Source organism: Malaclemys terrapin, chromosome 13, assembly GCF_027887155.1.
Source record: "Malaclemys terrapin pileata isolate rMalTer1 chromosome 13, rMalTer1.hap1, whole genome shotgun sequence".
NCBI classification, from domain to species: Eukaryota; Metazoa; Chordata; order Testudines; family Emydidae; genus Malaclemys; species Malaclemys terrapin.
In genome coordinates this window covers 36,573,355-36,597,415 of record NC_071517.1, presented here as the reverse complement: position 1 = coordinate 36,597,415, position 24,061 = coordinate 36,573,355, and the positions used below count along the sequence as shown (strand labels likewise).

Sequence of the window (24,061 nt, the reverse complement as noted above, 5' to 3'; positions counted from 1 at the left end):
GCCATGGCGGAGGCTGACAGGTCTTCCAGCCCTGCGTCAATACTAGGGGCAGAGAGGTCCTCTGGCCTCGCGGCCGCAGCAGGGGCAAAATTTTTGCTCCCCACTCTGGAAAAAGGAGAAGAGACAGAGACCCCATGTGTGAATTTGATATGGTAAGTGATTTTACGTGTAAAGTGCTCTGACACCATGGTGATGGGTGGCAGTACAAAAGCCTTAGACGAATCGATCAATAGATGGAGGGGTAGATAGACATGATAAGTTCATGGAGGATAGGTCCTCAATGGCTATTAACCAAGAGGGTCAGGTATGCAACCCTGTGCTCTGGGTGTCCCTAAGCCTCTGACTGCCAGATGCTAGAATTGGACAACACATGAGGGGTCACTCAATAATTGTCCTGTTCTGTTCATTCTGTCTGAATCATCTGATATTGGCCACTGTGTGAAGACAGGGTATTTATATAGGTGTAAATTTATAGTAACTCCATTCACCTGAGTGCAGTTTTTCTAGATATTTACCAGTGTAAATACCTCAGTGTGCATAAGGGATTGCACGTTATGTTCTCATGGAGACAATAATGTCAAGAGTTGATTATGTTTATAAAGAAACACAGACTGTGACGATGGTCGTGGGAGAAAGATGGCCATCTTATTTTTTTGGAGAATAGCCTTGACTCAATCATTTTCCACAGGGCAGCTTCCATATACTTTTTCCTCATGCTATAAATGATTGGATTCATCATGGGAGGCACAACAGAATAAAAAGAGTCACCATGAGATCCAGACCTGAGATTGAGCTGGAGGTGGGTGTAATATAGGCAAATCTAGCAGTGCAAACGAACACGGAGACCACAATGATGTGAGGGAGGCAGTTGGAGAAGGCTTTATGCTGGCCCCGCTCAGAGGGGATTCTCAGCCCTTTTTTGAAGATCAAAACATAAGACACAATTATAAAAACAAAGTAGCTTAGCTTAAGGCAAAGTACACACTAAAGTCAATAGTTCCAGTTTCACTGAGATATGACTCATAGCAAGCAAGAAGAACTGCTCCATCTCATTGTCTCCACAGAAGATTATTGCAAATGTGTTCCCAGTGTGTAGTGCAGAGTTGAGAACCCCACTGATCGAGATACTGACTGCCATTTGGTCACAAGCTCTCATGTTCATCATTGACTTGTAGTGCAGTGGTTGGCATATGGCGATGTACCGTTAGTACGCCATGATGGTCAGTAAGCGAAGCTCAGCTGTAGTGAAGAAAAGGAAGAGAAAGACTTGGGCGATGCATCCGTAGTACGAAATGGCCCTGGTGCTGATGAGGGAATTGGCCATGGACTTTGGGATGATGATGGAGATGGAGCTAAGGTCTAGAACGGACAGATTCATTAGGAAGAAATACATGAGTGTGTGAAGATGGTGGTCGAGGGTATGGCTGTGATTATGAGAAATTTCCTGTCAAGGCAGCCAGGTAAAGCACTAGAAACACCATGAAATGAAAATTCTGCAGCTCCCGAATGTCAGAGAATTCCAGGAGAAGGAACTCAGTCACAGTTATTTGGTTGGACATATTCTTCATCAGTATATCATGTGATGGCTGTGGAGGGAAGTAGAAGGGCAATGGCCAGGGTTCAGTTGCAGTCACTATAGACCTTGCTGGAGCCCTAGGCATAACTAACAGTATGAACCAAAGACTGGAAACCAAACTAGGCCTGACCTTGGCAGAATAGTAACCCACCAAGTATTGACTAACCAAGTAAGCACATTCCTGATCGGAGAGGATGGTACAAGAACACCCAGAGTTCTCAAATAACTTTGTAAACAAATTCCCAAGAGGTGATACAGGAGCACACCGATCCCTCGAAAAATAAGGAGGGGGGGACAGGATAATGGGTGAGGAAGTTCTTTTTGACCCAGCAGGTACAAGGTGTAGGGCTGGTAAGTAACAACGTCTGGAGTGTAATATGTAATTTGAATCTATGAATGTATAAAAGTCATGGTGGGGGCATCTTTGTATCGGCCAAGGGCACAGGATCCTATTTTGTTGACTGAGCCTTTACCTTGTCATGGGCATACATGTGTTAGTGCCCCTGAGACCTGTTGAACAGGGCGCTAGTACCGTGCTTTGCTGACAATAAACCTGGCTGAGCACCTTTGCCACTGAACTGAGCCTGTGATCTCTCTTTATGAACAACATTGACATCTGCTGAATCTGCCAGCATTATTGCACACCAGATATGGTGCTAGAGTAGGAGGTCTGGGTTGTGGTCCTCTTGATCTCCTCCAAGTCCACCTGTCCTCCATATCAGGATAGATAGGCAAAACTCACAGTGGAGGAAATTCTGATCTCAAGATGAATCCAAAGACTTCATCTTTACTCTGGTGCTACTGAGATCCATGTCTGACCCAACCAGAGTCTTGCTTGATTAAATACTGATAAGTAACTCAAAATTTGGCTCCTAAATAGGCTTGTTCAGCAATTTATAACCATAGATCAATACATCAGCTGCAGATATTCCAAACCCAATTGTCTTCTGTGACGTACCTTAGAGAAAGGCAAAAATGCTACCCAGAAATAAGGACCTGGAGCCAATACAAGGTATGATTATTCCTATCATTCACAACGTGCATCTGACCCCAAAACATCTCTACGGTGGTAAGAAAAATAAGCCACCACACTGCTTTGGCTTCACTCTAAGAGAAGGCAGGCCCTGTGCAGATGTTGCAAAGCTGCCACTTTTCCACCAAAGATAGGTAATAATAATATTGGGTGTGTTCCGAGGGCAATATAAATAAAAACTCTCATGTAGGAGAAATGAAAGCATCCCTAAACATTCCTCAAATGTCAGAGTGATGGATATAATTCAGACCTCTGTCCATTTTGCTGTATATGTAATTGTTGTGTTAATTTTTCCATAACCAACCTCCCATATTGTTTTGAAGCATTCCTCCATGGTTGGACTATATTTCTTTTCCCATTGAGGGGTTACTAATAGCTGAGCAGTTACTAGCAGATCAGAGGTTAATTTTTCATTTCCTTTTGTGTGACCATTTCCACCAGGAAGCCCCCAGAGGATCACCAAAAGGTTATTAGATAATAAATATCCATAATTGGGTCATTTTGCTACAGATTGCTTCCAATACTCTCTAATGACGGGACATGCCCAATGCATCAAATCTCCTCCTTCACCACAATTATTCTAATATTTATCCCCATTTAATCTGTATATATATATTTTTAACCTGGCTGTGTGAGGTACCATTGAAACAGTATTTTTAATAAAAAACTCTTGTATTATGCTACAGACTGAGGTTGCTGGTCCTCTTTTCCAGATCAAACCCCATTCCTCAGCATTCCTGTTTTTTTAACTGTTCCTCATAGGTAAGGTTATCTAAACCTTTGATTATTTTTGTTGGTCTCCTGTGAACTGTCTCCAATCTGTCCACATCTACCTTAAGGTGTGGCACCCGAAGCCGGAAACAATACTCCAGCTGAGGCCTCACCAGTGCCAAGTAGAGTGGGACAATTACATCCCGTGTCTTACATACGACACTCTTTTTAATACACCCCAAATGATATCAACCTTTTTTGCAACTACATCACATTGTTGACTCATATTCAATTTGTGATCCACTCTAGCCCCGAGATCCTTTTCAGCAATGCCACCACCTAGCTAGTGATTCCCCAGTTTGTAGTTGTACATTTGATTTTTCCTTGGTAAGAGAAGAACTTTGCACTTATCTTTATTGAATTTCCTCTTGTTGATTTTAGACCAATTCTCCAATTTGTCAAGGTCATTTTGAATTCTCATCCTGTCCTCCAAAGTGTTTGCAACCCCTCCCAGCTTGGTGTCATCTGCAAGTTTTATAAGCATATTCTCTCCTCCATTATACAAGCCATTAATAAAAATATTGAATAATGGCCTTAAAAATACTACCAGAAAAGAGTTGCAGGTTTTGATCATAAAACTATGCGTGGAGATTTTCACCTAGGGGACTGGGATGCCCAATTCCCATTAAAATTAATTGGAATTTTGGTGGCCAAATATCTATGGGCAATCTTGAAAATCCCATCACTGATCATGTTGGCCCCACCATGAACACAAAATATCCTACATCACCAAGAGAGAGGTGGTGTTGTGTTACTCTGAGGTGTTGCCTATTTCAGCATTCTACCATTTTGTGAGGTTTTTGGAGAAAATTTATTCCCAGTTTTGGGGGAGTTCAAATTCGATTTACAGAGTCCAAGGCCAGAAGGGACCATAGTGACTGTCTAGTCTGACCTCCTGTATAACCCAGCCCAGAGAACATCCCCAAGATAATACCTAGAGAAGATCCTTTAGAAAAACATCCAATCCTGATTTGAAAGTTGTCAATGATGGAATCTACAAAATAATCAATTAATAACAAACTAAGCGAGATATTCAAAGTGGATTAATGGAGCTGGGCACTGTATGATACTCACATTCCTCACGCCATAGAGCATTCACTAGCTGATGATGATAAGACTCCGCCATGGGCAGGTTATTTGAGAATTGTCCTCTATAGGGCCTCTTAGACTTTCCTCTGAATCAGGTGGTACTGGCCACTGTCAGGGACAGAATACAGGACTGGATGATCCATATGTGTTACCCAGTTAGACAGTTCCTATGACAAGCAGAATATTGCACCCAGGTCAACTCAAATGCATTTAATTTAGTTTAATTACTCATTATTAAAGCTGGTCAACAATAAAAAATATATTTTTGTGGGAAATGTCATTTTTTTGTTTTCATAGAAACATCCCATAATATTGCTTTTGGATGAGGGGTGGGCAAAAAAATAAAACTTGACCCTGAAAAGTGTTTGGTTTTCAATAACCTTCTCTAGTAAAAATGCAAGTTTATGGTAAATATTTTCTAGATTTGAAAAAAGATTTCTGATATTGAAAACTTTTCCCCAAAAATTACTCTGAAATGTTGCCTAATTCAGCTAAAATCTTACAGAATTAATTTTAATAGATCTGGTCGAAAACCGGGGGAGAGGATCAGAATCCTCTTACTCCCTTAAAACAATTCAAACTTTCTTTAAATAATTCATAGAAATTGAGATTTTTTTTAAATCTACCATTTTGTAAGGTTTTTAGAGAATTTTGTCTCCAATTTTGGTGGAGTTGGAATTAGATTAATAGATTCCAAGGCCAGAAGGGGCCATAGTGACGGTCTAGTCTGGCTTCCTGTATAACCAAGCCCAGAGAACATCCCCTAGAGCAGATCCTTTAGAAAAACATCCAATCTTGATTTGAAAGTTGTCAGTGATGGAATCTACAAAATAAGTAATTAATAATAAACTAAGTGAGACATTCAAAGAAGATTAATGGAGCTGGGTACTCCTCTCCTGTTGAAAGCCAATGGGATTTAGACACACAAATCCAGTAGGTTCCTTTGAATATTCCAGTTTATCTGGATAATGAGAGCATACAGTTACTTTGTAATAGATAAAACAATATGAATGGTAGAAACTCACCTTCCTCACGCCATAGACCATTCACTAGCTGATGATGATGAGACTCCACCAAGGGCAGGTCATTCAAGAATTCTCCTCTATAGCACCTTGTAGACTTTCCTCTGAATCAGGTGGTACTGGCCACTGTCAGGGACAGAATACTGGACTGGCTGGTCAAAATGTCTGACCCAGTTAGACAGTTCCTATGATAAGCAGATGTTGTCAAATAAAATTGCGGTGAATGTTGCACCCACATCAACTCATGTGCATTTAATTTAGTTTTAATTACTCAGTATTAAAACTGGTCAAAAATGAAAATTATATTTTTGTGGGAAATGTCATTGTTTTGTTTTCATACAAACATACTATAATATTGATTTTGGATGGGGGGTGGGCAAAAAAATGAAACTGGAGACTGAAAAGTGTTTGGTTTTCAATAACTTTCTCTAGTACCATGCCACTTTATCGTAAATATGTTCTAGTTTTGGGAAAAGATTTCTGATTTTGAAAACTTTTCCCCAATAACCTGAATAAATATACAAAAAAGTTTTCCATCTCCAGGTTTTTATAAAAACAGAACCAAAAACAGCTTCCCCCCACGAACAAACAAAAACCTATAGAAAAATGAGTTCTAAATGATTTTTTTCCACACCAAAATTATTTTCAAGAACAAGCAATTTTTCTTAAAAAAGCTGTTTTGACAGGAAGATATTTTTGAGCATCTCCACTAATTATGAATTATCCTCCAAGTTGTAATTATTAACCTCATTGGATGGATGACAAACTGAGGAATGGAGTTTGAGGAACAAGGAGATGAAAGCTGCCCTGAGGAGACTGACTGAATGTAGGTAATTCACCAAGAATTAATTTTCTGTCTTTCTCTAATAAAAGTTGGCTTACTTAGTGTACATCTTAACTACCCGCCGGATCAGCGGGTAGCGATCGATCTATCGAGGATCGATTTATCGTGTCTAGTGTAGACATGATAAAGTTGATCCCCGATCGCTCTGCCGTGGACTCCGGAACTCCACCGCAGCAAGAGGCGGAAGTGGAGTTGATGGGGGAGCAGCAGCGGTCGACTCACCACCGTCCTCACGGGCAGGTGAATTGACCTAAAATCGCCGCCTTCAGCTATACGCTATTCGCGTAGCTGAAGTTGTGTATCTTAGGTCGACCCACCCACCCCGCCCCTATAGTGTAGACCTAGCCTTAGTATATGTTCATTAATGTCAATTATTTCCATGACCACACAGCTTGAACACAAACAGGTCTGATTCTGGGAACATCCCATAATATTGCTTTTGGATGAGGGTGGGCAAAGAAATGAAACTGGAGTCTGAAAAGTGTTTGGTTGTCAATAATCTTCTCTAGTAAAAATGCAAGTTTATGGTAAACATTTTATAGATTTGGGAAAAGATTTCTGATATTGAAAACTTTCCCATCCAAACCTGAAAAAATATACAAAAATGTATTCCATTTCCAGGTTTTCATAATACCGAAAACGACTTCCCCCAATCATCACCACTCATTATGAATTATCCTCCAAGTAACTATTATTCCCATTGGACAGATGACAAACTGAGGAATGGAGCGGTGAAGAGACTGAACAAAGTCAGGGGAATAGTTGGGATCAGATCTCAGGACACCTTGACCCTTAGCTTTTTAATAATTAATTAATTATCTGATAGTTGCACGTGATATAAGAGGCCCATTATATTATGTAAGACACAGTCTCCACCCCAAAGAGCTTACAGTAGAAAAGACAGGCAAAGGGTGGGAGGAGAAAGACAGCCCTAGGGAATGACTTTCCCAAGGTAACACAGCAGGTCAGCGGCAGGGCTAGGAATTGTTGCCAGATGTCTGGAGTACAGTCCTGTGTGCCCTTAGTGTTTGCCTCACAATCTTTCCTCTAGATCCTGCTGCCTTGTTTTAATTGTGATTATTTTAGTTTCTGAAAACTCTCCAGGGAACTAGAGGGCAAGAAAATTAATTCTTGCCTCTGAGCCCTTGAGGGCTCCAGGGAGTGAGTCCGACAAACCCGTAGGAAACATAAATGGATAAATCACCTTCCCGCAGCACCAACGTTTTTGACACACAGTTCATCTGCAGAGAGCACAGATCTCAGTGTATTTGCAGCAGCTCAGCCTCAGTATGGGGGGAACAGCCTCTCATAATACAGTGATAGGGGCATTAGATAGAGAGATAGAACGATAGAGGGGTGTGCATGGGGCTGGAGAGAGAGAGGGGTAACCAATTGCAGTCTGTAGATGGAGGAGAAAAGACATCTCAGTCTGGGAGGATTCCACACACACTGGCACCGTAAGTTTGCTCTTGCAATGAAATATATTTGTGAGTTACAGAGTGGCATTTTAAGGAAGAAATCGTAAGTGCCAATAGATTTTTTTTTTTCATATTTTTACTCTTACCTCAATTTGGGCATGAGAAACTCAGGCAGTCCAAAGCATTTACCTTAGGAAAGAGGGAGCAGAATATTCGTGCCTCAGTTTCATTCTATTGGGAGTGGGGGAATTGATCAAATTGACACACGTATATTTGAGAATGGATGGAGGGTTTACATTAAAATTGTCCAAAAATTGTAACAAACACTATTGACTTGTTGTTGCTTTTCTCTCTGTATACATTAGTTTCTTGTTATTTCTGTCTATCTGTCTGTTTATACTTTTCTCTCTATATTAGTTTGTTTATAATTTTCTATATACCTGTTAGGTTGGGTTCATTCTGTTTTTCTCTCTCACTCTCTGTATCTTTTCTTACTTGTCTCTCTGTTAGTTTGTTGTTAGATCTATCAAACTATCTATCTATCTATCTAGCATCAGTTTGTGTCTAGTTCTCAGTTTATTGTTTCATTTGTCTATTAGATTGCTGCAAAGGTAGTTGAGTCAAGTGGGTTAGCAGTAGTGAGGACGAGGACCCTGGATTGAATCCCCAGCTCTGGAAAGGGAGTGGGGTCAAGAGGGTAAGAGTAGTAAGGACTGAGAGCCAGGACTCCTGAGTTTTAAATGTGGCTCTGGGAGGAAATTCAGTCCAGTGTGTAGAGGAGCCAGAACTGGGGGGTTCTATTTCTGTCTCTCATAAAGACTGTGAGACTGGCACCCCTCATAACTTAAAGCTGAGTGGTTTGGGTACTCGTATGGACTGTGACAAACTCAGATTTAATCCCTCCCTCTGACTGATGAAGAGAAGGGATTTGAATTCCCAATTTACAGGAGGGTGCCTGAGCCGCTAGGCTATGGGCTGTTCTGAAATGAGACTGTCTCAGTCTCTCCTGTTGAAGCTGCTCCACTTTGTATCAATAATTAAATAGTCATTGGGGCAGGGACTTGAACTTGGCTCTACCAGACAGCAAGTACCACGCTGGAGAATCAATCTCACTTGCGTTCGCTGTCCCAATGACTCTCCATTGTCACTCACAGCAATCATTCCTGTTGGCAATGGAGAGTCACTGGGACAGAGGCTGAGGGCAGTCTAATGTACACGCTAGAGGAGGGAACTATGAGTCATGACACCTCTGGGAGGGAGCTGAGTCCAGTGAGTAAAGCCAGAACTCTTGGCCTGTATTTCCAGCTCCGGGAGGGGTGTTGGATTTAGTGGGTTAGAGCAGGGAGCGAAATGGGAGTCAGCACTCCTGGTTTCTCTTCCAAGCTCTGGGAGGGAGTTTAGCTGAGTGGATAGAGAAGCAGGAGGGGAGCCGGAACATTTGTCTCTCGCAATGAGGGTGGAAATTCGGCTAGAAGGGGGGACGAGGCATCAGGACTCCTGAACTGTATTTATACACCATTATACATTGTTCCCCCACCTCTGGGTGACAGAGGTATACAAATACCTCAAAAGCAATTTTTCCTAATTCTCCTCTCCATCACCCAGGTGTAAATTAGGAGTAACTGCACTGGAGTCTATTGAGCTGATTCTACTTTCTCTCACCCCAGTGAAAATCAGGAGTAACTCAGTTGGAATCAGTGGGACTGTTTCCCCCATTCTCATTCCCATATTACTTCAATCTTCAGAAGCTAAGGGTCTGACTCAAGGAAATTAAGGTGGTTTTCACAAAAGGAGAGTTATTTTACTGATCTAATCCTGGCCCTTGCTCTTGTCCCTCCCTCTGCAACCATCATATGATGTCCTGAGAAAGAAAATGTCCAACCGAACCACCGTGACCGAGTTCCTTCTCCTGGGATTCTCTGATGTTCGGGAGCTGCAGATTTGGCACTTTGTGGGGTTTCTAGTGATGTACTTGGCAGCCCTGGTGGGGAATCTTCTTATCTTCATGGCCATCGCCTTTGACGAACACCTTCACACCCCCATGTACTTCTTCCTGATGAATCTGTCCATCCTAGACCTTGGCTCCATCTCTGTCACTGTCCCCAAATCCATGGCCAACTCCCTCATGAACACCAGGTCCATTTCCTATGCTGGATGTGTTGCCCAAGTCTTTTTCCTAGTCTTCTTTGTGACAGCGGATTTTTCCCTCCTCATTGTCATGGCGTATGACCGATATGTTGCCATCTGCCAACCACTGCACTATGACACAATGATGAACAGCAGAGCTTGTGTCCAAATGGCAGCTGGTGCCTGGATCAGTGGGATTCTCAACTCTGTACTACACACCGGGAACACGTTTGCATTGACCTTCTGTGGAGGCAACATGGTGGATCAGTTCTTCTGTGAAATCCCCCAGCTACTGAAGCTCATGTGCTCTGACTCCTATCTGAGTGAAGGTTGGGTTCTTGCATTTGGTGTATGTTTAGTCTTAGGCTGCTTTGTTTTTATGATTGTGTCATATGTTCAGCTCTTCAAATCAGTGCTCAGAATCCCCTCTGAGCAGGGACGACATAAAGCCTTCTCCACCTGCCTTCCTCACCTCACTGTGGTCTCCTTGTTTGTTTGCACTGCCTCCTTTGCTTACCTGAAACCCACCTCCAGCTCCCCATCTGCTCTGGATCTTGTGGCGTCTGTTCTTTATTCTGTATTGCCACCAATCGTTAATCCAGTTATCTACAGCATGAGGAACAAAGAGATCAAAGCTGCTCTGAGGAGACTGACTGGGTATAGGAATTCACCAAGAATTAATTTTCTGTCTTTCTCTAATTAAAGTTTGCTTATGTAGTACCTTTAGGTATTCATTAATGTCAGTTATTTTCATAACCACACAGATTGCACACAAACACGTCTGATTTTGACCTAGTTGCACCAATGCAAATCTAGATTAACTCCGCTGATGTCACTGCCGCTGGGGTGATTTACACCAGTAGAAAATCTGGTCCAGTTGTGGAGTAAATGGGTGTAAATTGTGTGCATGAGAGGAATCAGACTTTCATTCTGTGCCAAAACAATACCCGTTACAATGCTTGGCCACTTGCGCTTGTTCCATGGCCACTGAAAAGAATATGGGAGTTGTCTTGCTTGTGTGTATAAATCAGGGAGTGGCTTCATTGGAACCAGAGGAGTCAGACTGGTGTAAGACTGGGGTAGGTGAGAGAAGACATTTGGGATAGATCCTCAACACATCAGTGTAGTTCCATTGACTTTGGTGGCACAAAATCAAATTGCAGCATCTGTGGAGCTGACCTACTGCCTCCAATGGAGCAGTATATCCTTTGCCACCGGCTGGGGACTGGGCCCATTGTCTTATAAACCACCATTCATGGCCTAACCACTAGGTGGGGGACAAAAGGCCAGACTGTGTTAGCTCACATGTACATGTGTGTGGGAGATGGAGAGACTGGCTAGAAATTACAGGGAGGTTTCTAACCACCAGCAGGGCGAGGTTCTTGAGCAGCCTCACAATAGGAGTTCTGGGGGGAAAAATGACTGAATTAGTTTGAAGATAGAGCTGGACACATGTCTGAGTGGGATTGTATGATGGGCCTGCTTGTGATGGTGGCAGGTAGGGCTCATCAGCCCTGGGGCTCAGTTGTGGCGTATGTCTTATGTTCCCAAAAGCTCATGCTTCAGGGTCTCCTCTGGCCCCTGGCAGGGGTCAGGAAGGGATTCCTCCCCTCGACCCAGTGTATTCTGGGAGTTTTTTTTTTTTAAATCTCTGAAGCATTGGGCAGCCCGGGCTGGAGATGGGACATTGGTCGGGATGTGCCAGGGCTCTGAGAGTACACCGAGCCATTCTCTCTTTCTTTGGTTATTTGCTGGCTGGTTCTTGCCCACATGCTTAGGGTTTAACTGATCAACCTGTGGGGGTCAGGAAGGAATTCCCCCCCTGGTCAGATTGTCAGGGACATTGTGGGTGGTCACTTTCCTCAGAAACGTGTGGTGCAGATCACTTGCCAGGATTTTCTGGGTGTATTTCAATCATTTCCCTGCCATTAAGGGGGCCTCAGGCTCTGGTGCCCCTCAGTCTCTCCTATTATCAGGTTTATTCCTGGATCATCTCAGACATGCCCATTCCTAGTTCCTCTGCACCCTGGAGACCAAAGATGCATGGCATTGGCAGGGGTGTGTGTGTGTTGCTCTCAGCTCAGGTTGGTAGAGCTGGTCAAAGTAACTTGTCATTGGGAAATGGTTTCCTCAACCTGTTCGTGACAAATGCTGCTATGTTTTTAGATGAGTTAAACAGTCTGACAATATCTTAGAAAAATGTCTCCCAGCTCTTCCCTCAACTAGGTTGGCCACTGAGGCATTCCCAGAATACCGGATCTGACGGGTTCGATCACAGAAACCCCCTTGGGAACTGCCACCTGTTGTGCCTGGACTACTTCTGAGCCTGTCTTCCCTGCCAGCTTGGGACTTTAGTGCCTTGCCTGGTTTGAGCCCGACATGCTAGCCTGGTACAAACACAGACCCAGGTCTGAACCACATCCGCCAAAAGCTGCAGGCTTATCTGAAAACAGCTTAAGAAGTGTTCCTGTCTCCAACACTCAGGTCCCCTACTCCGAATGGGGTCCAAACCCCAAATAAATCAGTTTTACCCTTGTACAAGGGTTAACCGGGGCTCGACCCTCTCCGGGGTGGTGGGGAGCCACACCGGCTCACTACAGAGAGTTATTGTTCGGGGAATTTGTCTGTCCGCGGGGGTCTTGCTCGGCAGCCCTTGCGGTAACTGAAATAAACAATGTAAGCCCAGGCCCGAGTCAGGGCGGGCAACAATGAGTCAGGGGCTCAGACCCTCAGGCAGGGCTGAGCAGGAGCAGTACATTCAATAGTAGGCCCAGGCCCTAGGTGAGGGCAGGGCAATGCAGAGTCAGGGCTCAGACCCCAAGGCAAGGCTGAGCAACAACAGTATACACAGTAGGGAGCCCAGGCTCTAGGTCAGGGCGGGGCTACAATGCTGAGTTAGGAGCTCAGTCCCTCAAGCAGGGCTGAGCAGTAATAGTACAAACAATAGCACTAGGCACAAGCCTCCTCAGGCCTGGGAGAGGGGGAGACTGCCACCCACGAGTTGGGTGGCAGGGGGGACACAGACCCTCCCACTCCACTCCCACTCCCACTCCCAGCCCAGGGCCCTAGCAGCGGCAGAAGACCCGCTGCATAGTCAGTGGGGATCCTGGCTGCAACACACTGACATGGGCTCTGGCAGTGCTGCAGCCAGACTAGGGTCGGCTGCCCTTGGGCTACTTCCAGACTCCCCCTCGGGTAGTACTTGGGTCATAGTGTTGTCCTCTGGGGGGTCCAGCACCTATCGGCAGGCCCGCAAGTTCCGCGACTCCCTTTTGACCTTTGGAGTGGAGACCGGGATCTTGCGGGGCCCGCTGGAGGCCGTTGATCCCCCCGCCTGTGAGGATCTGTCCCAGCCCTCGCTATGACTGTCACCATATTTGCATCATTAAACACCCGGAGTTGTAGGGTGGGTCTCCGCAGGAGCCAGGTGCTCTCCTTCCTTTGGGAGGGGGGATACTCTGTGATCTTCCTGCAGGAGACCCACACGGCTCCAGCCGTCGAGGCTAGCTGGCGGCTGGAGTGGGGAGACGGGGTTTATTTTAGCCACATCAGCGCCCATTCGGCTGGGGTGGCCACCCTGTTCTCCCCCGAGCTACGGCCCGAGGTGCTGGGGGTCGCCGAGGTTGTGCCGGGCCGCCTGCTGCACATCCGTGCCTGTGTGGAGGGGCTGCTTCTTAACTTGGTCAACCTCTATGCCCCGAACACGGTCCCGGAACGAGTGCCTTCTTACCGTCAGGCGGCAGCCTTCCTCGGCACTCTGGATCCTCACGAGTGCCTGGTCCTGGGCGGGGACTTCAACACCACCCTCGAGGACTGGGACCGCTCAGGGCTTGAGACTTCCCAGGCAGCCGCGGGCGTCCTCAGGGAGATTGTGGCCCATCACTCCCTGGTGGACGTCTGGCGCGACCACCACCCGGACGACGACACCACCTTCACCTATGTCCGGGTGGAGGAGGACCGGTCGCGCCACTCCCGGTTGGACCGTATCTATCTGTCATGTTTTCATCTGGCCCGGGCCCATGCCTCTGGCGTCCGGCCGGCCCCATTCATGGATCACCATCTGGTGACCGTGACGGCCTCTCTGAGTTCTGGCCTATTGGCATTTTAATAATAGTTTGCTGGAGGATGTGGGCTTCGTGGCGTGCTTCCAGGAGTTCTGGCTGGCCTGGTGGGGGCAGCGGCGTGCCTTTCCCTTGGCGCGGCGGTGGTGGGACGTGGGGAAGGTCCACGCACAGCTCTTCTGCCGGAACTACGCCCGGGGCGCCAGCCGGCGGAGGGATGCGTTGATAGGGCAGTTGGAGCGGGAGGTCTTAGAGCTAGAGAGGCGTCTGGTCTCCGGCCCTGAGGATCCACCCCTCTGCGCGGCATACCGGGAGAAGCGGGAGGAGCTCCAGGCCCTGGAAGACCACTGGGCCCGAGGCGCGTTCGTTCGATCCCACATCCATCTCCTTCGGGAGATGGATCGCAGCTCCCGCTTCTTCTACGCCCTGGAGAAAAACAGGGGGGCCAAAAAGCATGTCACCTGCCTCCTGGCGGAGGATGGCTTCCCCCTCACGGATCCGGAGGAGATGCGTGGAAGGGCCAGGGCCTTCTATGCCACTCTTTTCTCCCCGGATACGACCGAAGCCGAGGCCCGCAGGGTGCTCTGGACCGAGCTTCCTACGGTCAGCGTGGGTGACCGAGACCGGCTGGAGCTGCCTCTCTCTCTGGCCAAGTTCTCGGAAGACCTCCGTCTCATGCCCACCAACAAATCTCCGGGCATGGATGGGCTGACCGTGGAGTTCTACCACGTGTTCTGGGATGTCCTCGGCCCAGACCTCGTCACCATCTGGGCCGAGTCCTTGCAAAGCGGGGTCCTCCCTCTCTCGTGCAGGCGAGCCATGCTCGCCCTGTTGCCGAAGAAGGGGGACCTCCGCGATTTACAGAACTGGCATCCCGTCTCACTCCTCAGCACGGACTATAAGGTCGTAGCGAAGGCCATCTCACTGCAGCTGGGGTCCGTGCTGGCGGATATGGTCCATACTGACCAGACCTACACCGTCCCGGGCCGGAGCATCTTTAATAACCTGTACTTGGTCCGGGACCTATTAGAGCTGGGGCTTAGGGATGGTCTGTCATTCGCCCTCCTGTCCCTGGAACAGGAGAAGGCGTTTGACAGGATGGACCACGGGTATCTCCTGGGCACTCTGCGGGCATTCTGCTTCGGGCCCCAGTTTGTGGGTTTTCTCCAGGTGCTGTACGCTGAGGCAGAGTGTCTGGTCAGGCTCAACTGGACCCTGACCGAGCCAGTCAGCTTTGGGCGGGAGTACGGCAGGGGTGCTCCCTCTTGGGCCAGCTGTACACTCTGGCGATCGAGCCCTTCCTCTTCCTCCTCCGTCAGAGGTTGGCGGGGTTGACGCTTCGGGAGCCGGAGCTGCGGCTGGTCCTGTCAGCGTACGCCGACGACGTGCTCCTCATGGTTCAGGACCCGGGGGACCTGGTGCGGGTGGAGGCCTGCCAGGCCGTTTACTCAGCGGCCTCCTTCACCCGGGTCAACTGGGTCAAGAGCTCTGGCCTGGTGGTCGGGGATAGGTGGCAGGCGAGCTCCCTCCCACCCACGCTTCAAGCCATTCGGTGGAGCGCGGGTCCGCTGCTCTATCTTGGCGTTTACCTTTCTACCACGCATCCTTCTCCGCCGGAGAACTGGCAGGATTTGGAGGTCTGGGTGGGTGAGCGGCTGCAGAAATGGACAGGACTGCTCCGGTGTGTCTCCCTGCGAGGGAGGGCGCTGGTGCTGAATCAGCTCCTGGCAAGGCTCCAGAGGACGGCCCTGGAGTTTTTCTGGCTGGGACTGCACTGGGTCTCTGCAGGGGTTCTGAGTCTTCCCCTGGAGGAGGGAGGACAGGGCCTGGTCTGCCTTCATAGCCAGGTCCATGTCTTCCGCCTCCAGGCCCTGCAGAGGCTCCTTTATGGTGCAGGTAGTCTGGCATGGAGCACGTTAGCGCACACCTTCCTCCGCCGCCTCCGAGGGCTCCGATACGACCGGCAGTTCCTTTTTCTTCACCCGAGACGTCTTCCGCGAGACATCTGGGAGCTGCTGGTCTTCTACCAGGACCTCCTCCGGACCTGGAAGCTTTTTTCTGTGATCAGGTCCATTGTGGTCACCGAGGGGGCGGACCTCCTCATGGAGCCCCTGCTGCACAACCCCGATCTCCATGTGCAGGTGGCGGAGTCGCCCTCGGTGAGCTGGAGGTTGGTCCTGGCAGAAACCACCAAGGTCGGAGACCTCCTGGACTACGCCAGGGGGGACTGGGTGGATCCCCGTGCGCTTGGCTGGCGCATGGGGCTCTCCACCCTTGTGACACCTCTGCGTGTACTCCAGGAGGTGGGCGCTGCATTGTCGCCCCCTTCTCTCAGCTTCCTGTGGCGGGCCCTGCGAGAGGGCGCTCCCCGCCCACCCCTCACCCCGGGCCCTCCGGACCTTTTTATTGGGCCCCTGTTCCGCAAGCCCCCCCCGGCTACCCCGCTCCCATAATCCGAGCCAGCTGCATGCTCTGCAGCCGGTCCGGTTTCGAATCGTGCCCAGAGACCACCTGTACATGCTCGTGCTCCACATGTTGCATCTCCTCACCCTCGCGTCCTGCCCTGACACTAAATGGCGGGATTACCTGCTACCTGTGGAGGGTGAGGAGCCCCGGTGGGCCAGCCTTTATTCCACCTTGGTCCCAAGACCCGCCGGGGACATTGGTTGGCGGCTCCTTCACGGAGCCCTGAGCACGGGTGTGTACCTGGCGTGGTTCACCCCTATTCCCGAGGCCTGCCCATTCTGCGGCATGAGGGAGACCCTGACGCATGCCTACCTCGAGTGCATCAGGTTGCAGTCCCTGTTCCGGCTCCTCCAGAACCTCTTGTTGAGGTTCTGGCTGCACTTTTCCCCACACCTGTTCATTTATGCACACCCTATCCGAGACCTCCTCGTCAACCTCTTCCTGGTTTTAGCCAAACTCACCATCTATAATACCAGGGAGAGGATGTTGGACGAGGAGGTGCTCTGCGACTGTGGGGCCTATTTCCGTACCTCCCTAGTCTCACATCTCCGGGCAGAGTTTCACTGGGCAGCGACCACTGGCTCCTTTGCCACCTTTGAAGAGCAGTGGGCGCTCTCCGGGGTTCTCTGATTGGTGTCCGCATCTGGTACCCTGATTTTGAAACTTTAACCGTCACCTCACTCCCTGTTTTCTCATTAGTTGTCCCAAGAAATTACTTGGTTCCTGGGTCCAGTGGTCCCTCCCACTAGGCTCAGGGAGGGGTCTTTAGAAGTGGGCGGATAAGCCCGCCCACCTCCCAGTTGATACCAATAGGGCCTCACTACAACCCTGCATAAAGTTTATACAGGATAAACTCATAAATTGTTCACCCTCTATAACGTTGATAGATAGATATGCACAGCTGTTTGCCCCTCCCCCCAGGTATTAATACATTCCCTGGGTTAATTAATAAGTCAAAAGTGATTTTATTAAATACAAAGAGTAGGATTTAAGTAGTTCCAAGTAATAACAGACACAACAAAATGAATTACCAAGAATAATAAAATAAAACACGCAAGTCTATGCCTAATACAGCAAGGAAGTGATTCCAGATGAAATCTCACAATCAGAGATGTTCCAGTAAGCTTCTTTTACAGTCTAGCCTCCTTCTAGTCTGGGTCCAGCAATTACTCACACCCCTGTGGTTACTGTCCTTTGTTCCAGTTTCTTTCAGGTATCATAACTTCGAATACAAAAAGATATATGCATGTAAATAGGATGAATATATCCAGTAGATCATAACCTTTGCAGAGATATGTTAAATGGCACCTCTAACATAAAACCTATTCCAGTCATGTCATATTTATACTCATAAGCATATTTCCATAAAGCATGATGGGGTTTATTATTTCTAGAAAGCAACGCCAAACCGGACATTGTGGTACTTCTGGGAAAGCTGTGGCCCCTCCCCTACCTCATGGTCCTGCCTGCCAGTGTGACCTTGCATGCATCCCTCATCCGTGATACTGGACAAAACCATATCTGGTTTTGTCTCAGTACCAGACTGGGGACAAACCACACAGAAAGGGGATTATCCAGCTTAAAACAAAATGAATGTCCAGCTACCCACCATGCTTAGCACTCCCAAAGAGCTTCTGCGTGGCTTCCTAGAAATCTCCTCTACCAGGAATAAGTTCCAACAAACTGGATCTCCTGCATTCTGTCCCAAAGGCACTGAGTAGATATGATTGGGTCAAGGCTATTCTCCAAAAAATTAAAGGGCCATCTTTCTCCCAGGACCATCATCTCATTCTGTGTTTCTTTATAAACATAATCAACTCTTGACATTATTGTCTCCATGAGAACATAACGTGCAATCCGTTTATGCACACTGAGGTATTTACACTGGTAAATATCTAGAAAAACTGCACTCAGGTCAATGGAGTTACTATAAATTTACACCTATATAAATATCCTGTCTTCACACAGTGGTCAAAGTCAGATCCTTCAGAGAGAATGAACAGAACAGGACAATTATTGAGTGACCCATCCTGTGTCATCCAATTCCAGCATCTGGAGTAGGGCCTAATGGACTTAAAGGAGTCTTTGGGAACTTGTGTTTAACTCCTTAGGCCTCTTAGAAAATCTCAGTTCTGGTCTTAGACCAACCTCCTGTCTTCTCCCTAGACATGACACCTCTTGGTTAGGTGTCAGGCACACTGCCTTGGAGAATTTCACTTGCTTTGTAGGTGAAAAGAAGGATTTAGTTCTCCAGGATTCTCAATTAAGGAACAAAGAAACAAGAAACTGAAAACAGGCTTTAGTTTAGAATTTTAAAGGTCCCTAGGGGGTTTGAACCACAGGTTCCATCAATGGAATAGGCTGCCAAGGGAGCTTGTGGAATCCCCATCATTGGCGATTTTTTGGAAAACAGGTTAGACAAGCAACTGTCAGTGCTGGTCTAGATTTACTAGGTCCTACCTCAGCTTCTCAAGGTCCTTTTCAGCCTAACATTTCTATAGTTCTGTGATTCTATAATATACCTACAAAAGACATTTTTTTCTATTAGGTGGGCTGGCGCCAGCTGCAGAATTAGCAGAGATATGGGAATGTTCTTCAAAGGGGAGGACTATTCTTTCCAGGAATTTAGGATGGGATTTTCAAAGAGCCAGCCACCCAATTTCCCTTTGCTTCCAGTCCCTCCCAGAACAGTATATCTGTGATTCTAGGATCTCTGGTGGATATTGAAGATCATAAGTCAATGGACCCATAGCTGCACACAACGGTATCATTGCCCAATATAAACACCTGCACTTCATCACCTAAGGCCTGGTATTCAAAGATATTTACCTACCTGGGAGGTTTTTATAAAGCCTCTTGGTGTCCAAAACGTATTGGTTTCAGTGGGAATTAGCTGCCTAGTTGCTTTTGAAAAACCCACTAGGTGCCTAAATACCCCCTGGGGCCTGGATCCATAAAGAGGCCCAGACATGGTGACCTACAGTGTGGCAACAACTAACTGTTTGGCACCTAGAAAATCACTGGGGCAACAACAGAATCACACAAAGCGTGAGTCAGGACCCGGACTCCTATATGACGGATAGGGAGAGACAGACACCTAAGAATGGGAGTCACAAAATCCAGCATGCTAGGAGTGGAAGCACCTGAGCTAGCCGATGGGAGATGCCTAGGAGAGGAGTGTGTGCTTGCTCAGAGAGAGATGCTTAAGGCCAGTCAGGGAGGCCCTTGTCCCTGCTAGAGAACCACGAACCAGGGGAAGATAGGTGCATGCTCGGTCCGAGGCCTGATCTGTTAGTACCCAATACTTGATGACATCAAATGGATACTTTGATCTAATCAAATATACCTCGCCCTCCCAAACCCCCACTCACCAAAAACATCTGGAACAAAGAAACAAATCAATCAACCAACAAAATACAGTACATCCTCGCTATAACGAACCCCTGGGGATCCAAGCCATTTGTTCATTAAACCCAGGGGTTCATTATAGGAAAAGAGGCCTGCCGCCAGGGCAGCGGCTGACACCTTGAACCCCATGGCCATGGCGGAGGCTGACAGGTCTTCCAGCCCTGGGTCAATACTAGGGGCAGAGAGGTCCTCTGGCCTCACGGCCGCAGCAGGGACAAAATTTTTACTCCCCACTCTGGAAAAAGGAGAAGAGACAGAGACCCCATGTGTGAACTTGATATGGTAACTGATTTTACGTGGAAAGTGCTCTGACACCATGGTGATGGGTGGCAGTACAAAAGCCTCAGACAAATCAATCGATCAATACATGGAGGGGTATGTATGGGGATGGAGGGATAGATAGACATGATAGGTTCATGGAGGATAGATCCATCAATGGCTATTAACCAAGAGGGTCAGGGATGCAACCCTATGCTCTGGATATCCCTAAGCCTCTGACTGCCAGATGCTGGAATTGAACAACACAGGATGGGTCACTCAATAATTGTCCTGTTCTGTTCATTCTCTCTGAGGCATCTGACATTGGCCACTGTGTGAATACAGGATATTTATATAGGTGTAATTTTATAATAATTCCATTGACATGAGTGGAGTTTTTCTAGATATTTACCAGTGTAAACACCTCAGTGTGCATAAATGGATTAAACTTTAAGTTCTCATGGATACAATAATGTCAAGAGTTGATTATATTTATAAAGAAACACAGAATGAGACAATGGTCATGAGAGAAAGATTGCCATTTTATTTGTTGGAGAACAGCCTTGAACTAATCATTTCCCACATGGCAGCACTGATATCCTTGTTCTTCATGCTAAAAATTATCGGATTCATCATGGGAGGCACCACGGAATACGAAACAGCCACCATGAGATCTAGAGTTGTGATTGAGCTCGAGGTGGGTTTAATATAGGCAAAACTAGCAGTGCAAACAAACACGGAGACCACAATGAGGTGAAGCATGCAGGTGGAGAAGGTTTTATGCCAGCCCTGCTGAGAGGGGATTCTCAGCACTGTTTTGAAGATCAGAACATAAGATAAAATTATAAAATGAAGCAGTTTAAGGCAAAGTACACGCTAAAGGCAATAGCCCCAGTTTCACTGAGATATGAGTCATACCAAGCAAGTTTGAGGAGCTGGGGGATTTCACAGAAGAACCCATTCATCTCTGAATTCTCAGCACTGTTTTGAAGATCTGAACAACACAGGATGGGTCACTCAATAATTGCCCTGTTCTGTTCATTCTTTGTGAAGCATATGACATTGGCCACTGTGTGAAGACAGGATATTTATATAGGTGTAAATTTCTAGTAACTCCATTGACATGAGTGGAGTTTTTCTAGATATTTACCAGTGTAAATACTTCAGTGTGCCAAAACGGATTCCACATTATGTTCTCATGGAGACAATAATGTCAAGAGCTGATTACATTCATAAAGAAACACAGAATGAGACGATGATCATGGGAGAAAGTTGGCCATTTTATTTTGTGGAGAATAGCCGTAACCCAATCATTTTCCACAGGGCAGATTTGATATCCTTGTTCCTCATGCTATAAATTATCAGATTCATCATGGGAGGCACCAGGGCATAAAAAACTGGCACCAAGAGATCCAGACATGAGATTGAGCTGGAGGTGGGTTTAATATAGGAAAAACTAGCAGTGCAAACAAAGAGCTGGGGGATTTCACAGAAGAACTGCTCCATCTCATTGTCTCCAAAGAAGGTTATTGCAAACGTGTTTCCAGTGTGCAGTTCAGAATTGAGAACCCCACTGATCCAAATACTGGCTGCCATTTGGACACAAGCTCTCCTGTTCATCATTGACTCGTAGTGCAGTGGTTGGCAGATGGTGAAGTACCGGTCGTATACCATGATGTTCAATAGAGAAGCTCAGCTGCAGCAAAGAAAAGGAAGAGAAAGTATTGGGCGGCACATCCATAATAGGAAATGACCCTGGTGCTCATGAGGGAATTGGCCATGGACTGAGGTCGACAATAGAGATGGAGCTAAGGTATAGGATGGATAGATTCATTAGGAAGAAATACATGGGTGTGTGAAGATGATGGCTGAGGGCTATGGCTGTGATGATGAGAAAATTCCCATTCAGGGCTGACAGGTAAATCCCTAGAAACACCATGAAATGCAAAATCTGCAGCTCCCGAATGTCAGAGAATCCCAGGAGAAGGAACTCAGTCACACTTATTTGGTTGGACATTTTCTTCCTCTGTACATCATGTGATGGCTGTGAAGGGAAGGACAAGGGCAATGGCCAGGGTTCAGTTGCAGTCACTAAAGTATATGCCTTGCTGGAGCCCTAGGCATAACTAACAGTATGAACCAAAGGCTGCAAATAAGAAGAGATGTAATAGAATGTATGGGTTTGAAATTATCATATTATTGGACAATATTTGCATTCCCCAGTCTTTCTTAAAGATCAGTTTCCAATTAAGCATGGTCAGAAATTTCATACTTAAATTGTTTTCAAAGGAAAATTGTGTTTTCAATTAATGAAATTTTCATAGAAACTCTCAGGTATCCTCAATTATATTTCACGGATACTTCATATATATATACACAGGGGAACTGAAAACTCATGTTTTTCGGGTGGATCTAGGGAGAAAAAAAATCAGTTTTCTGCAATTTTTTGCTGAAAATGTTTGTTTCTTATTTGCCAAAACATGAAAAATTGGAAATTTTGGGGAAATCTATGAAAAACCTATTTTTTTTACAAAAAAAATGCTGATAGGCTGTAGATGGTTGATTGACTTGATAGCAAAAGTCTTAAAGAGTTCCAACCTTAATTCATATTTATGTTCTTAAATTAGCCCTGTATATTAATACTCTAACATATTTAATTGAAATGGCAAACTTACTGTGTTGGTCTTTGTGGAATTTTTCCCAGCTTGCAATGAATTCAAGCCTCTAGTGTTAGGAATCATTGGTCATATCTATCTATCTATCTATCTATCTTCTATGCACCCCCTGCCAGGATTGTTTTGTTATCCCTCTCTCTCATGCCCCCATCACTGTATTACGCAGCAGCCATTGTTGTCTCCCTTCGCTGGATGTCCTGAGTTGCTGGGTCTCTCTGCAGTTCCTAGCAGACAGGGATCTACTCCACAGATGGGCGCTCCCTGCTCCCCTCCTTGCGTGGGCTTGGCTGAGAGGTGATGGACTAAATGGGATGAGGGACTGAAATCCTCTCCCGGCTCTAGAAAGGGCCAGGCAAAGGAAGGAGGAGAGTGGGGTGGGAAGGAAGTGGTAGCCAGGGCTGGCCAATGGAGAGAATCAGGAGATAATGTCTGGTGTTTGGAGGTGGGACATAAGGAAGCGGGGATGGGGGGCTGTTCCCTGGGGCTGGGACCATGTCAGGGGAGTGGGGCTGAGCAGAGGAGGGGACTGGTGGGTAGAGGGGTTCAGCCGGGATCTCTGAGGAAGCTGAACTCTGGATAGATAATTGGCTCTGGCTATGGGAGGGGGAATCTCAAAGAACAGGAACCGAGAGCATCCGTGAGTTGGAGGGCTGTGAGAGGGAAGGGAGGGGATTAAGGGCTGGGGGAGTTGTTTGGGGGTCCGGGCTGTGTGAGGCAGAGGGAAGGAGAAACTCGGGGACTAGAGTAAGAACATTCAGGTGGTGGAGGATGTGGCAGAGGCTGGAGTCCTGAATCTCCTCTCCCTGAAACCACACATACTCCGTGTAACACTATGGACTACCCCTGAGATGAGTGATGGGGGAATCAGCCCCACTGACTCCAATGGGGTTACTCCTGATTTACACCAGGGTGACTGAGAGGGAAATCAGTTGACTGCAGTGGAGTATTTCTAACTTTTCTTACAGTTGGTGTGTTATGGTGATTTATTGTGCACAGCTAGAGATCAAACTGGGGCTCAGATCCTCATGCCAGAGTCTCCAAAGCTCAAGCGCCAACTCACCAGAGTGCAGTCCACCCACTGGGCCTCAGGGGGAAATGAAGTGACAGCGTTATTAGCCACAATGTTTAGTTTTCAGTTAGGCGCGTCAGCCTTTGATGTGCTTGGAGTCATGCAAAATGAATTGCATTGTGCATGTGCATGGCGAGAGGAGGAGCTGGTTGAAAGTTGTTTCTGACTCACAGCTCCATAGCTGCTGAAAGGAAAATGTTCTGGCCAACAAACCTAGGCCTTGTGACTTAAAATCTAAGCTTGG

General features: G+C 46.9%; 1 protein-coding gene and 1 pseudogene across 1 annotated transcript; one reads left to right on the top strand and one right to left on the bottom strand.

The window, feature by feature from the left end:
- The first annotated feature begins 9,626 nt into the window (after positions 1–9,626).
- On the top strand, positions 9,627–10,583 carry LOC128847339 (olfactory receptor 14A16-like). Its single transcript, XM_054046731.1, has one exon. The coding sequence runs from the start codon at positions 9,627–9,629 to the stop codon at positions 10,581–10,583; it is 957 nt and encodes a 318-aa protein (XP_053902706.1).
- Positions 10,584–20,616: 10,033 nt separating this feature from the next.
- LOC128847338 (putative olfactory receptor 14L1) lies at positions 20,617–21,747 on the bottom strand (annotated as a pseudogene).
- Positions 21,748–24,061: the final 2,314 nt, after the last annotated feature.